The sequence below is a fragment of the Trifolium pratense genome, linkage group LG1 (genome assembly GCF_020283565.1).
Source record: "Trifolium pratense cultivar HEN17-A07 linkage group LG1, ARS_RC_1.1, whole genome shotgun sequence".
Taxonomy (NCBI): domain Eukaryota; kingdom Viridiplantae; phylum Streptophyta; class Magnoliopsida; order Fabales; family Fabaceae; genus Trifolium; species Trifolium pratense.
The window spans coordinates 364622-380319 of NC_060059.1; the positions used below are offsets into that span (position 1 = coordinate 364622).

The 15698-nt window shown below is 33.6% G+C and overlaps 1 protein-coding gene across 2 annotated transcripts; it reads left to right on the forward strand.

Annotated features, from left to right (window-relative positions):
- The first annotated feature begins 2586 nt into the window (after positions 1 to 2586).
- On the forward strand, positions 2587 to 6633 carry LOC123903077 (signal recognition particle 54 kDa protein 2-like). Of its 2 annotated transcripts, none has more exons than XM_045952949.1 (9): positions 2587 to 2965; positions 3054 to 3153; positions 3302 to 3455; positions 4395 to 4545; positions 4629 to 4777; positions 5295 to 5395; positions 5518 to 5672; positions 5837 to 5951; positions 6062 to 6633. In XM_045952949.1, exons 1-9 carry the CDS (start codon positions 2735 to 2737, stop codon positions 6388 to 6390), a joined length of 1485 nt encoding a protein of 494 aa, XP_045808905.1. In that variant the 5' UTR covers positions 2587 to 2734; the 3' UTR covers positions 6391 to 6633. The 2 variants fall into 2 exon arrangements, with proteins under 2 accessions (XP_045808905.1, XP_045808904.1); XM_045952948.1 differs by having other exon boundaries at positions 2627 to 2965; positions 6047 to 6633.
- Positions 6634 to 15698: the final 9065 nt, after the last annotated feature.

Here is a 15698-nt window from a genome sequence, read left to right on the forward strand (position 1 = left end):
GCCTCAATCCACTTGCGATTTTATTGACAGAATGGCGAGGAATTTTTTATGGAAAGGATCATCTGATACTGGTATGCATTTAGTTGGATGGGACAAGATTACTAAGCCTAAGAAATTAGGTGGTCTTGGCATTAGAAAAGCTCGTGACGCCAATACTTCTCTCTTGGGTAAGTTGGTTTGGAATGTCCATCAAAATAGTGATGCCTTATGGGTTTAGGTCATCAAGCAAAAGTACCTCAAGGAGGAGCCTTTTCTCAATATAAATAAAAAGCCAGGTTCTGTTACTTGAAATGCTATCATGAAAGCTTTATCGGCTCTCAAAGATGGTTTCCACTATCGCATGGGTAACGGTAATAGCTCATTCTGGTTTACTGACTGGTCTGGGAACGCCATGCTTGTTAATCAGGTTCTATTCGTTGTCATCCATGATCTCGAGATGAGAGTGAGGGATGTTCATATAGCGGGTACTTGGAATTTTAATTTTTTGTATACGACCTTGCCTCTGGAGATAAAGGAGAAGCTAAACTCTATTATTATTAGTCTCTCAATGGGATCTATACAGCGCGGGATGGCTATTATTGGCTTAACCGACATTCTTTCTCTGTCAACACTTCAAATGTAATCTCTTGGTCCTTGCTATGGCATTTACCGGCGCCGGAGAAACTTAAATTTTTCCTCTGGACTACGATTCACAACTCGCTTCCGACTAGAGAGATGCTAACTCATCGAGGTATCCTCCATGGGAATTTGTGTCCTAGATGTAATACTCATCTTGAAACCACGCTCCACTGCTTAAGAGATTGCGACTTCGCCCAAAGCATATGGAAATCGACTGGCTTTTCTTCCAAGGCGACGACCCTTATGTTTGGATTCGCAATGACCTTCGTTGCTCCCCAATGTTTCTTTTTATGGCAACCATCTGGCGGATTTGGAGGGCAAGGAATGCTCTGTGCTTGAATAGTGAGTCAATTCCGTTTTATTCTCTTAAATTACGTATTATGGATTATGCTCTCTTGATTGAAAATTGCCACTCTAATCATCATGATACTTCGACTTTGAAACTCGTGAAATGGAATGCTCTTGGGGGTACTGGATGATTTTGAATGTTGATGGAAGTAGTATTGGCAATCCTAGTATTTCTTGTTTCAGAGGGTTGATTCGTAATGCAGATGGAGCTTGGGTTCATGGCTTCTTTGGAAACCTCGGAGTCACCAACATCCTTCGTGCGGAGCTTATGGCTATTTATAAAGGTCTCCTTTATATTTGATCTATATTTGCTTGCATTTGTTTTCAATTCTAGCACGGAATTTTCTTGATTGTTGACCCACTTTCCCCAAGGTGTTCGACCATAGCACTTCCCATCTTAATTCGACAGGTTGGACCAATTGCTAGGCTTCTTGGTTGAACGATAGAGAAAAAGGAGTTTATTTTGTTCCAATATCTTTATTGATCACAAAAGGAAAAAAGTGAAAAGGAGAGACTATTGTCCTATGATAAAATGTTGTGGTATTTATAAGGAAAATATACAGGCTCTAGTAGCAGCTTCTGACTCAAGAAATATTGCTGCTGGGGCACTTCTCAAATACAACAATATCTGATAACAACTTTTTCATCCAATTCTCTCATAAACTCCCTCGCTGAAAGAAACCAATTTATCAATTTCAAACATCATAGAAGTCATTTGAAAAATTAAAATAGCAAAAAAACTTTTATGAAGTTTTTTTGCCTTGAAAAAAAATTCCGGTTTATAGAAACCGAAATTCCTCCGAATTTGGTTTCTACGAACCGAAGTTTCCTGCAGAGGCAAAATTGAAATATTGGGGGTATAAAAGAATGGCGAGGGTCGAAAGAGAAATTTTCCCTAAAAGTGTGACACTCTGTCACTATAGTCCTTGTATGGTCACCAACATTTATAAATTTTATATCCATTATTTGGTCATACTAATACAAAAAATACATATTATTTAATTATTTTCTCTTTCTATTGGGTGTTCAATGTTGAGCCAACACTTGCCACTCAAAATGTGTTTTCAGATGAAATATACTACGAGAATAATGTTTTCAATAAGTTGACTGACAAATCATCGAACAAAAAAAAATGACAAATGAGTCTAGTACAAAATAATAACAAATGTGTTTTCCGAAATTTCTCAACACTGTTCGCTACTTGAACAATGTTTTTTTATCAAATTTTTAAAATAGATTTTGTAGTGTTAGAAAATTTTGTATAAAAGCTTCAAATGAAAATTTTGTTTGAATAGTTATTCTTAAAATGTTATTTTTGGTATTTCTTCATTTTATTGAAAAAAATTGGATATCAAAATTTCAAAAAATAACTTAATTTTGAAGCTATTTCAAATAAATTTTCACAAAAAATCATTTTTAAAATACAACTTTTTGAAAAAATTGCAATTTGACTATATTGTGAACGTCAATAGTGTGTATTTATGTTATATGATATCAAAATTAGAATTTCAATTTAAAAAAAAATGAATACAAAAAAACTTGTAGTATTTTCAAAAAACAATTTTGCAAAATCTATTTTAAAAAATATAAATAAAAAATTTATTTTTTTAAAGCTCAAACAAACAGGTCCAATATGAGGCCCAGCGGTTACATTCACCCGCTTCTTTTGCTGGCGACGGTATAAAAAGAAAAGATCAACCAAACTTCATCATCTTCTTCATCAGAACCCTAATCCAACGAAATCAATTGATCTGTAGAATCAAGCAAGATGGTTCTCGCACAGTTAGGAGGGAGCATTACTCGTGCTCTTCAGCAGATGACCAATGCAACAGTGATCGACGAGAAAGTTTTCAACGATTGTCTCAACGAAATCAATCGAGCTCTTCTTCAATCAGATGTTCAATTCAAGCTCGTTCAAGACATGCACACTAACATCAAGAAGATCGTTAATCTCCAAGATCTCGCCGCAGGCCATGACAAACGCAAAATCATTCAACAAGTAACAGATTCTATAAATTTTCAGGTTGTAAATTCAAAAATTTACTAACTAATTTTTTTTGTTCATGCATGGTAGTTTTTTGTTGTAGGCTGTGTTTAACGAACTCTGCAAAATGTTGGATCCTGGAAAATCATCTTTTGTTCCCAAAAAAGGGAAAACAAGTGTAGTCATGTTTGTTGGATTGCAAGGTTTGTTAATTGTTAATTCAAATTTTGATTCTTTATGTTTATGATATGATATTGAATTTAATTATTATGTAATGTGTAGGTGACATAGATTAGGTTATACGAAATGATAGATATACTAATGTTATGTATATTTTTTAAATGAATTTAGGTTCTGGAAAAACTACGACGTGTACAAAATATGCGCATTATTATCAGAAGAAAGGGTGGAAGCCTGCTTTAGTTTGTGCAGATACATTTAGAGCTGGTGCATTTGATCAATTGAAGCAAAATGCTACTAAAGCTAAAATCCCTTTTTATGGAAGGTACATGTTTATCTGTAAGATCCCGATATAGTATTGTTGTCTTGTTGACGAGGAACACAAAGGTGGATTAATGAACCGAACTGTAGAGTAATGGATCATAGCCTTAGTTATTATTTATTCATGGCTTGCATCTTAGCCACTTACATTGTTTATGTTAATTATGAAACTATGAGATGAACAATCTTAGGCTTAGCCATTTGAAGTATTTTCGGTTTCATGGACTCCTATGAATATACTTGATTTGTGTTTTCCCTCTTTTTCATTCTGCGTGCTAAAAGGGCGAGAATCTTATGTTCCCGTGGAATAGAGGTTATTTTCAAACTTAGCCAACTGTAATTTCCCACCTTCACCCATTCTACCACTTTTTTTAACTAAATACATTTAAAATATTCGTGGGAATATTATGAAATTGCACCTGGATATTATATTCATGGTAATATTATTCCTGGGAATATATGTTCTTATACCTTTAAACAAATGCACACTATGGAAAAAGACGAGGGTGAACTTAAAAGGTTAAGGAAATTGTTGGAATCCTCTCCATTTCTTCAAAGAAATGATGGCAAATGCAATTACTATAGTTTTGATGTAAATCAAGAATATAAATGCACTTCTTTTGAGAATAATTGATATTATTGGAATATTTAAACATTTAAACTTTAGTACTTGCATTTGCCATTTCTTTTAAGAAATGGAGAAGATTTCTACTCCCCCTTTCTCTGTTTAGTCTTTTTTGTGGTTTCACATTTCATTTTTCTTTATTCTTTGGAGGGTGCATCCATGCCAACCATTTGTATTCCTGTTAAGTTGTTACAAGTCCTTACAGATTAGTTATGATAATGCAGTGCTTAATACAATTTAGTTATGAGTTGCATTTAATTGTCAATGATTTCAATTATCAAGTAATTATTGCATTGCCGTGCCCCCATTCCTCTACAGCTATATGGAGTCAGACCCTGTCAAAATTGCCGTAGAAGGTGTGGAGAGATTCAAGGAAGAAAACCGTGATCTTATAATTGTTGATACCAGTGGGCGGCACAAACAAGAAGCGGCTCTTTTTGAAGAAATGCGCCAAGTGTCGGAAGCAACGGTATATCTTGTTTTTGCTATATGCATTTGATATCTATTTCAAAGCTGCAATAAATGATAGTATATTTTCTTTGCATTGTTCAGAAACCAGATCTTGTTATATTTGTCATGGATAGCAGTATTGGTCAGGCTGCTTTTGATCAGGCCCAAGCATTTAAACAGAGTGTTGCCGTTGGAGCTGTAATTATTACCAAAATGGATGGCCATGCCAAGGGCGGTGGTTCTCTTAGCGCGTAAGTGTTAATACCAGGGGAAACTATATTTACTCTCAATTTTTGCAACTATACACAACTGAATTCAACAGCAGGTTATAATACACTGTTATCAAAATCATACATGCAAGTGTATTGCATATATTTTCGTCTAAATTTTGAACTATCCTCATGGTTTCAATTCTATAGTATATGGAAAATATATTTGTATTATTTGAAAGAATTTGGAAAATTAGTATCATACGCTTTTTAAATTATCGTGTTTGTAGAATCCAGCTCATTTAAATTCAACAATTCACTCTAGAAATTAAAGCAAGTGATCTTAACTGTTATTAACAAACTCAATTGTTTAATATTACATGCATAACAATTTATGATTGTTTTAAAATATCGGCAGTTGACTTTGTCATCGAGAACTGAGATGTCCTTCTAAAGTGAGAGCTCATCTTAGATGAGGCAAACCTGTATTTGTAATTTTGTATGTAAGTATGTATTATGTGCTTTGGGTACATTGCTCTTGCTAATGTTATATGTGCAGTGTTGCAGCAACAAAGAGTCCTGTCATATTCATAGGAACTGGTGAACATATGGATGAGTTTGAAGTTTTTGAAGTTAAGCCATTTGTTAGTCGTCTATTAGGTGTGTACTTTTTTATTTTCTTGTTTCTGCTCACTCAATATTATACATCAAGGACATGCGATACCTACCAAATTCATATAAATATATAATTTTTAATCATTGTCAAATGCCTTTTGAACTAGGCATGGGGGACTTGTCTGGGTTTGTGGACAAAATACATGACAATGTTCCTATGGACAAACAGCTTGAATTTCTTCAAAAGTTATCAGAAGGCTTCACCTTGAGGATTATGTATCAGCAATTTCAGAACATGCTTAGTATGGGTCCTATGAGCCAGGTTAATAACCTTATTATGTTTCATTGACTATTTATTTCGTGATATATTTACATTCGATTTGCCATAAGATACTAACTAATAAGCGCTTGTTTGATTGTTTCCATATACTAATTAACTATTAGGGGTGCTATTTTATTTGACTGATTTCGAGTTGATATGTGTAGGTCTTTTCTATGCTTCCAGGATTTAGTTCTGAGTTAATGCCAAAAGGCCAAGAGAAAGAAAACCATGCAAAAGTTAAGCGTTACATGACAATAATGGATTCAATGACAAATGAAGGTATGCGTGATCGTTGAAAATACCAACTTTATGCATACAATATTTATGCTCTCATTTAAATAATGTATAATATATCTTGATGTTCCAAGCTTTAGTGGCTAATGTTTCAGAGTTGGATAGTTCAAATCCAAAGCTCATGAATGAATCACGTATGATGCGAATAGCCCGAGGTTCTGGTTGTCCAGTTAGGGAAGTGTTAGACGTGATGGAAGAGTACAAACGTCTTGCAAAGTCATTAAGCAAAAAGAAAGGACTTAAAATACCAAAGAAGGGTGACATGAGTGCCCTATCTCAAAATATGAGTGCACAGAGCATGGCCAAAGCCCTCCTCCCTCCATCGATGCTGAAGCAAATTGGTGGCATGGGCGGGTTACAAGACTTAATGAAGCAGATGGGATCTTCTAAAGACATGATGGGAATGTTTGGTGGTGGTAAATAGTTGGTTGGGCAGGACTTTAATAGTGGAGCATTCTTCCTGACGACTACGGACATTTCAGAACTACACTATGTTTCACAAGTGATGCAGTTTGACGGTACTTAATCTGTTAACTGCAAAAGCCTCAAACGGATGCTAGTTTCTTTATTGTACATTTTTTTTTCTTTCTTGTGTATATGTTGACTTATTTAGTTTTGGATAGCAAAATCCAAAAGTAATCCTGATATAAATGATAATTTTTCATAATTGAGTACCATGTAAAACAAATGCTACATTAGTTTTCCGTATTTGATTAAAGGAAATAGGGCATGACAACGGGTGGGGGTGGATTTTGACCTCCCCAAACCCAAACCCATCTCAATTCTAAGCGGGGATAAAATGTATAACTCCAAACTCATACCCAACGGGGATCGGGTATCCCCAACGGATTTCGGGTATCTCCGTTTACGCTTCTTTCCACATGAATTATGATTGCATTTTAATATTTTTTTTATTAAAAAATAGTTAAAAGTCCAAAACTATTTCGTTTGAACAATTTTTTTTTTCTAAATAAAGAAAAGAAATAGAGAAAATGATTTGTTTATTACTCAAATTAAAAATAAAAAATAAACACATGAATATAATTTAAGAAATTGTTTAAGGGTATGTAATTTAAAAGAAGTAAAATCTAATTTTAATATAAGCGGGGCGGGTTCGGGGACGGGTTTGGGGTGGGTATCAATGGTCTCATTACCCGCCCCAATTCCATCTTTTGAAATCAGGGAAAATCCATACCCGAACTCAAACCCAATCAACTTGAGTTTTCCCGTCAAAGCGGGTAGGGTTTGGACGGGTACCCGCGGATATGGGTTTTATTGCCATGTTATAAAAAAAAACATAGGAAAATAGCATCAAGTTGATATTAATTGCGGTGGAATTATAAACACTTGAAATAATTTATAGCATCAAGGTAGGCATGGTTCCCTGTTTTTGAAAGCGACCAATCTTTTTCAAACGCAGGGAATCCTATACTTTCACCGAATCTTCATACCAACTAACATCATATCTAAGAAAATCCTCCCAAGGTGGATCTTCTATTTGTTGGCAACAAAATTGAAACCAATGAGTAGCGTTTCTTTCGATAAGATGACCACCGATCTTAGTTTCTATGAACTCTTCACATTCAAAGGTGAATATTTCCACTTGTTTTCATCCAAGAGTGCGGTTGTTCTCGTTTTTCACCATCAGTCCCGTGCCATCCATCATTGTTGTTAACAGATTTCACTACAATTTTAGGACTTTTTATTCTTCTTGAGTTCAAAAAGTAACTCATCATAATCTTATCAAGTAATCATTCTCTAATTTGATCTATATTAGCTGGAATTTGTTTTCAATTCTAGCATGAAATTTTCTTGATTGTTAACCCACTTTTCAAGGTGTTCGTACGATTATCTGTAGCACTCACCATCTTTGATCTGACAGGTTGAACCAATTGTTAGGCTTCTTGGTAGAACAATAGAGGGAATGGAGTTTATTCATTCCAATATATATATATTGATCACAAAAAGAAAAAGTACACAAGAGAGACTAAGGTCCTATGCCCGATACTCTCCGGTTCAAATTAAACATAAAGTCAAAAGATCTTCCCTAAAGGCAACCTCATTCTCTTTGTATATGGAGAAAAAAGATTGGCATTACAAGCTAACCAACTCTAACTACATGACAACCTTTTATTTGGGTTTTCCCACTCTTTCCTATAATAGACCTTCATTATTTTTTTGAACAAATAGACCTTCATTATTAATTACCCACAAGTCTATCATTCACTGAATATGATAATTAACTTTGAGCAAAAGGCATACAGAAGTAACCTGGTAACATACATACGGTACATACATTAGTAACATTACATAGTATTGAACATGTCATGTCTCTAAGAACTTGCTTAGAAAAGTTTTTTGCAAATGGATTTCGTCTTCCTCATTCTCCTCAGATTTGATATTTGCAATTAAAGCACGACGGATAACAGAATTGACTTGTTTCCTTAAACTGGCGTTGTCTACAAATATATCTGCCAGCATTTTCCTTAATTCATTGGTTGTCCCAGTATCATCTGTAGTTGTATTTCCTTCCGCAGCATCCACAACATTTTCTACATCTTGTGCCAAGAGCTGTGCCTGATCCCATAAATTTTCAGACACCATGCAAACAAAGTTGTGATTAGAGGAGACACCATATAGAAGGCTAAGGGGAAGCAAGCAGTAAACATGGTACAACATAGATGATAATTGCTAGGTGAAATTTCAGAATCTTGTCATAGGAAAATTGAAGAGTGTCTGCTTTTTAATGAAAAAACTCAAATTTGACAGGACTAGTGAAACACAAATTATCATAGATTCATGCTGGCAAAACAAAATTGAGTGTAAACCCTATATCAATTGTATTACTCTGGAAGATCCGCCCTTTGGTATGGTTCTCGTGAAAACAGATGCCAATGAAAATAATAAATTGTTAAAAGAATAGAGTAATATCCAAAATAGGAGCTCCAATATAGATCGTAAACGCAGCTTGTAAAAACATGGGCCTTTAAAGAAGCATAATGCATAAATGAAATGCAGATGGAAAAAGGAAAGCTCAACTTAAAATTACTAATTCTGACGACAAGTGACCCAAAAAATATTTTATCTCAAACTTCATCATGATGTTTCTGCACGTGCTTAAGTTGCTCTCTAGCCACATCTAACTCTTGCTGCAACACTTGCTTCTCCTGAATAATGGATGCTTTTGTTGATTCAGTGTATGTGAATACTATGAATACTATTATGTTTTATTCATGAGTTCAATGCTGGTATTTATAATAAGAGTATAACTGATTATAAAAGGAAATAATAGAAAACATATGAAAAACTAGAATCTTCTATAAATAATGAAATAGGAAACTATATATTTTCCAACACCCTCCTCAAGTTGGTGCATAGATATATATCATGTCCAACTTACCTATCAAATGCTCAAAGGTGGGTCTTGCTAAACTTTTAGTCAAGATATCCGCAGTTTGCTAACTCGAAATTACAAAAGGTAGACATATAATTCCGGCATCTAACTTATCATTTATGAAATATCGATCAATCTCTATATGCTTGGTTCTGTCATGTTGAATTGGGTTATGAGCTATGCTAATAGCAACTTTACTGTTAGAGTATAATTTCAACGGAAACTCAATTTTCATCTTAAGCTCTTTTAGGATTTTGTGGATCCATAATACTTCACAAATACCTTGAGTCATAGCTCTAAACTCGGCTTCTGCACTACTTCTTGCTACGACGCCTTGTCTCTTCTGTCAGTGATTGAACCTGCCCAATCAGCATCGGTAAAGATAGACACATTTCTTTCACTAGTCTTTTTAAAAAATAATCTCTTTCTAGGATTTGCCTTCAAATATCTCAGTATCCTATAGACTGCCTCAAGATGTTCCTCAAAAGGAGAATGCATAAACTAACTTACTACACTAACCGAGAAAGCAATCTCAGGTCTGGTGTGTGACAGATAAATCAATTTTCCAACCAATCTCTAGTAGCTTCTAGTATCAATAGGAACACTATATTCTTCCCAAAGTTTTGCATTAGGATCAATGGTGGTATCTGCTGGTCGACCTCCAGGCATTCATGTTTCTTTCAATAAATCTAAAATGTATTTTTGCTAGGAAACTACAATACCATCCTTTGATTGAGCAACCTCCATACCAAGAAAATATCTCATGGATCCTAAGTCCTTAATTTTAAAGTCTACTGTTAATTTCTCTTTTACTCTTCCCATTTCAACTGTATCATTTCCAGTAAGAACAATATCATCGACATAAACAATCAGGATAGCTATTTTCCCATCTTGGGAGAACTTTGTGAACAAGGTGTGGTCAATTTGTCCTTGAATTTACCCTTGTTTCTTCATGGACTGGGTAAATTTTTCAAACCAAGCTCTAGAAGACTGCTTTAATCCATACAAAGACTTATTCAGTTTGCATACATTTGATCCAAACCTATCTTCAAAGCCAGGAGGAATGTCCATATATACTTCTTCTAAATCTCCGGTGAGAAATGCATTCTTAACATCCAACTAACGTAGGGGCCAATCCAGGTTAGCCGCAAGAGATAAGAGAATTCTGACAGTATTCAATTTAGCAACAAGAGTAAATGTCTCTGAGTAGTCTATACCATAAGTCTGAGTAAAACCCTTAGCTACCAATCGAGCCTTATACCTTTCAATTAACCCATCTGAATTATACTTCACATTAAACACCCATTTGCATCCAATTGTCTTCTTCTCATTCGGTAGTGTCATAACACTCCAGGTTTTGTTCTTTTCAAGGGCTCTCATCTCCTCAAGTACAGCTTCCCTCCACTTTGGAACTTCTAGTGCAACCTGTACATTTTTTGGAATTTCTACACTAGACAATTTTTAGGTGAAAGCATAAAAAGATGAAGACAAATTTGAATATGATGTGAAATTGGATAAAGGGTGTTTAGTGCAAGATCTAATAGGTTTTCTAGAGGCAACAAGATCATCTATATCGGGATACAAGATACGACTCTCAGAAATAGAGATAGACTTGTCTTTTCTGGTTTTAGGAGGTTGATCATTCCCCGGTTCAGATTCATGACGCTGTTGAGATGTGGACTGATCACTTTCTTTGCGCGCGGTTTTTCCTCACAAAAATCTTTCCTTTCCAAATAGCGTTTCCTGCTTTAAACCTATTCTCTTTAGATGGCTCATTACTTTGTGACATTTCAATTAGATCATCATTATCACCACTTTCAAAATTCTCAAATTTTTCTTCATGGGAAAATGTATGCTCAGATTCACCAATTTCCTTACTCATAATAGGAGTAGGATCAGATAAAGAATCATGGTCATTTTATGTTGGTGCAAAGGTATAAGTCTTAGAACTTTGTGATTCATGCAAAGATAAATTATTAAAGAAAATCATGTCATCGGTATGAAACGAGTCTTCGTTTAAATTCCCCCTGAAGATGAGTGTCATCAAAAAAATATTTGTTTTCAAAGAATGTAACGTCTATAGTGACAAACATTTTCTGGTGTTTTGGTTCAAAACATTTATACCCTTTCTGTGTTGGGGAGTATCCAACAAAAACACATTTTATAGCACGTGGTTCAATTTTTCAACATTTTTATGTTCATGAGCAAAGGTTGTGAAACCAAATTTTTTTAATGCCAAATCAATTGAAATTAGAGTACCTATGAAGCCCGGATACGTGACACGATACCGATATGGCGATACGTGAAAATTTTCAAAATTCCCGATATGATACAGCCGTGATACGTTATTTAAAAATTAAATTTAAAATTAAATATATAAATGCATAATATATAAACACGAGGAGTGCTAGCAACACACTTTCTAACACATACCAACACACTCTTTTTTATTGGTTGAAATTTATATGGGACCCATGTAAATTTTAACCAATAAAAGAGAGTGCATTGAGATGTGTGTGTTAAAGAGTGTGTTTTAGCATTATTCTATAAACATAACAAAAATTGGTAATGATAATAAATTAACATTCAAATTACTCAAACTGAGCAAACAAGTGACAATTACATATCTTAAGTTAAATAAATACTACCCAAAAAGGACATAACTTGTACTATCTAAAATAATATCATCAGTACCACCGAACGAACATCATACTTTAACATTCATATTGTATCAGTCTCATCTCCTCTAATTCTATCATCAAAGACCATTATTTGTCTGATACTTCTCTTCTCTGATACGCGTATCGGAGAAGTATCCAACACATATCAGTAATTTGTTTTAAAAAAATAATGTTAATTGTCTGATACTCTCCGATACGAGTATCGAAAAGTATCAGACGAGTATCGGGGCTTCATAGACGAGTACTAGGAAAACATTCTTTGAAAGTATTAATTAGAGTTTGAAAGTTTGGAACTTTTGAATGCATTCTATTAATTAAATATGCAGCAGTTAAAACAGCCTCACCCCACAAATAGTTTGGGACTTTACTTGAAAAAAGTAAAGCTCAGGCTACCTCCAATAAATGTCTATTTTTTCTTTCTGCAACTCCATTTTGTTGAGGAGTATTAAGACATGAACTTTGATGTATAATTCCATTTTAAGGAAAAAATCACCCAAATTAATGTTAAAATATTCTTTGTAATTATCACTTCGAAAGACTTCAATATTAGTTTGATATTGATTTTGCACCGTTGCACAAAAATCTTTTACAGCCTGACAAACATCTTATTTCCCTTTTAACAAATACACCCAGCATACCCTTGAATGGTCATCGATAAAGGTGATAAACATTTATTTAAGCGAAAGTGTACTTGTACGGTTATGGCCCCAAACATCACTGTGAATAATAGAAAAAATTCTGATGGTTTATAAGAATGTATTGGAAAATGGGAAAGATGACGTTTTGGAAATTCACATGCTTTACATTTAAACAAAGAAATATCCTTATTATGAAATAACTTTGGAAACAAGTGTTTTAAATAGGAAAAACTAGGATGACCTAATTGTAAATGCCACGACATAATATTGTCATCATTATTATTCAAAACAAAAAAAGACTCAAAGCAGGAACTGATTGTTTTAGAAGGTAGTTGTGATGCAGATTAAACGTCAAAGTAGTAGAGTCATCCACTCCCCTTAGCGTTGCCAATCATCTTTCCCGAGTTCAAATCCTAAAAGACACAGTGAGATCGAAAAAAATTAGTTTGACAATTTATATCTTTGGCTAATTTACTAACAAACATGAGACTACAATATAAATTTGGGACATGAAGGACATCTTTAAGGGTTAGGCTTGGAGACAACACAACTTAACCTTTAGTGCAATGGCTGAAAAGAGCCATTTGCAACTTTTATTTTTTGATTACTAATAAATATGACATAGTTTATACACGTAAGCACAATAAGAAAGGAGGAGGGAATCACTCCTAAATAATAGTAACAAACTCAGTGGATTTGGCCAAACTATGCCAGGTGTCCGAGAGAGAAAATAGGATTTAGATACTATAATTATGGAGAGCACGATGGGGAATATTCATTCAGATATTTTGTTAGTATCGGTACTACTCTGGGAGATCCAAAGCTTCTCGAATTGCCTTCCTTATTTTTACAGTCATTATCGTTTTTTCCTTTCTCATTTATACTAGTTAGTTGAACCCCATATGAACTTCAGCTTCCCTATTTGGCTATTGTTTTGTTGATTTGTGTTAGCAATATAGAATTGATCCTATGAATTACATGCACATGGATTATATGAAGAAAACAAAGTAGAATCACCTGTCATGTGATCACTTGCACCTGAATCTACTATCCAAGCACAACTGAGACTGACACTAAGAAGGAAAAAATTACCTTTTGGGGCAATAGAGCAAGAAAGAGTGTCAAATTCAAGAATTTTGTACTGTCTGGCTAGTTGTGAAAGGAAGCTGAACTGAGGAGGATGATTGTCATTTACCAGAATTACTAGCTTGGAATGTATGATCCTCGCCTCCACTTTTATTCTTCCGATTTGAATTTTCGTGGAAAACCATGTAATCTCCAACATTGAAAAATAGTATGTCCCTCTTTTCTATAATTTCTCTCTTGTATATGTGTATGTTTTGTTGTTTGTTTGTTGTCTTTCTTGATTGTCTTAATTTAATTATACTTGTTGGAAGAGAGAAATTAATTAAAGCAAAAGACATTCTTATATATCCTTATAGCTAGCTTCAAAAGTACTCCCTCCGTCAGATAATATAAGCAGAAAAAATAATTCACACTTATTAAGAAAAGTAAAATGTGATAGTTTGAAGTATGATTTTTTGTGTTTTTCTTGAAATAAATTTCATTGGAAGAAGTAAAAAGAATTTTGATTGATTATTGATTATAGAGAAAAAAAAAGATAGAGTAAATTTTATGAGAATAAGTAAAAGTAAACTTTGGAAATGGTAAAATTGGTAAAAATAGTTTTCTTTACTTATAATATGGACCTGAGGGAGTATATACTAATTATGAGTATAAATCAGGTGAGGAAGAAGTTAAGTGATGTAATGACAGAGCTGCACCAACTAGTTTGCCCATTTGGAAGGGTAATTGTGAAACTAATTAATCACTCCATTATTATTATTATTTTACACAATTAAGCATAATTTAATATTCCCTCTAATCTTGAATATTAGAAACAAAAAAAAAAATGCACACTCTTTAAGAAAAGTGGATAAAGTATAAAAAAAATATGTCATTTACTATTTTACCCTTAGTTTTATATGGTTTTCAATGTGTACTTTTTTATACGGTTTCCAAGGTGTAGACTTGTAGTAGTATAGAAAAGTAAAATAAAGAGTAAAATTGAAATATTCAAAATAAATGTAATGCTTATAGTAAATTTTTCTTATATTTAAGACTTTGTAAAAAAAAAATTGTTTCTTATATATGATAGAGGAGGGAGTATCATAAACCATTGTTTGTGTTAATTTGGTTTTCAAAGTAGCCTTTCATGATTCAAGTTATGTGTCCCTCTTTTGTCATTAATTAGAATTTCGCTTGATGTGGTTCACGTTTGCAGACTGACACAGCTTCTGTATTGTCTGAAGTCATTGGATACATCAAGTTTCTTCATGGTCAAATTGAGGTCATGTTTCTTATTTATTAATTTATTTTGTTGGACTATAATAATTAAAAGGGATAAATATGTTTCTCGTCCCTATAAATATTCCGAGTTTTGTTTTTAGTCCCTCAAAAATTTTCAATTAACACTTTTAGTCCCTCAAAAATTTTCAATTAATACTTTTAGTCCCTACTTTCAAATCAACTCATGTGTAGACTTCATATTTTTTAATGAAATTTTCAAGAAAAATGTAGAATATTTTAAAAAGTGTAGAATATTTTTCAATGAACTCTCGATTGGTTCGGTTTTTAGTGTTTTTAAAAAATAAATCCAAACAAAACTCATCGGTTTGGTTCGGATACTTTAATCGGTTTTAGAGCGCATTTTTTCCCGATGTATTTCATTTTTTTTTCCCCGATATATCCTTTTCTCATAACTTCATCAAATACAAAATACAAATTTTTTCCCATAAATTCATCAAATACAAAATACAATTTTTTCCCATAAGTTTATCTAATAAGTTCTCATTTATGTAAGGAACACAATTATTGATTGGTAGTTTTATTATATGACCAAAACATGTTTATTCTTATGTGGTAAAATACTCAAAATCAAGAACTAAGACCAAAACATATTATATAACTAATCAAACTAGCTGCTCTATTTGATTATCAGAAATCACAGAAAAAAGTA

Excerpts from the sequence above, each read along its gene's own strand:
- LOC123903077 (XM_045952948.1), top strand. The coding sequence starts at position 2,735 with ATGGTTCTCGCACAGTTAGGAGGGAGCATTACTCGTGCTCTTCAGCAG. Across the intron at positions 5,396-5,517 it reads ATTTGTTAGTCGTCTATTAG|GCATGGGGGACTTGTCTGGG; the intron begins GTGTGTACTTTT and ends CTTTTGAACTAG. Across the intron at positions 5,952-6,046 it reads GGATTCAATGACAAATGAAG|TGGCTAATGTTTCAGAGTTG; the intron begins GTATGCGTGATC and ends TCCAAGCTTTAG.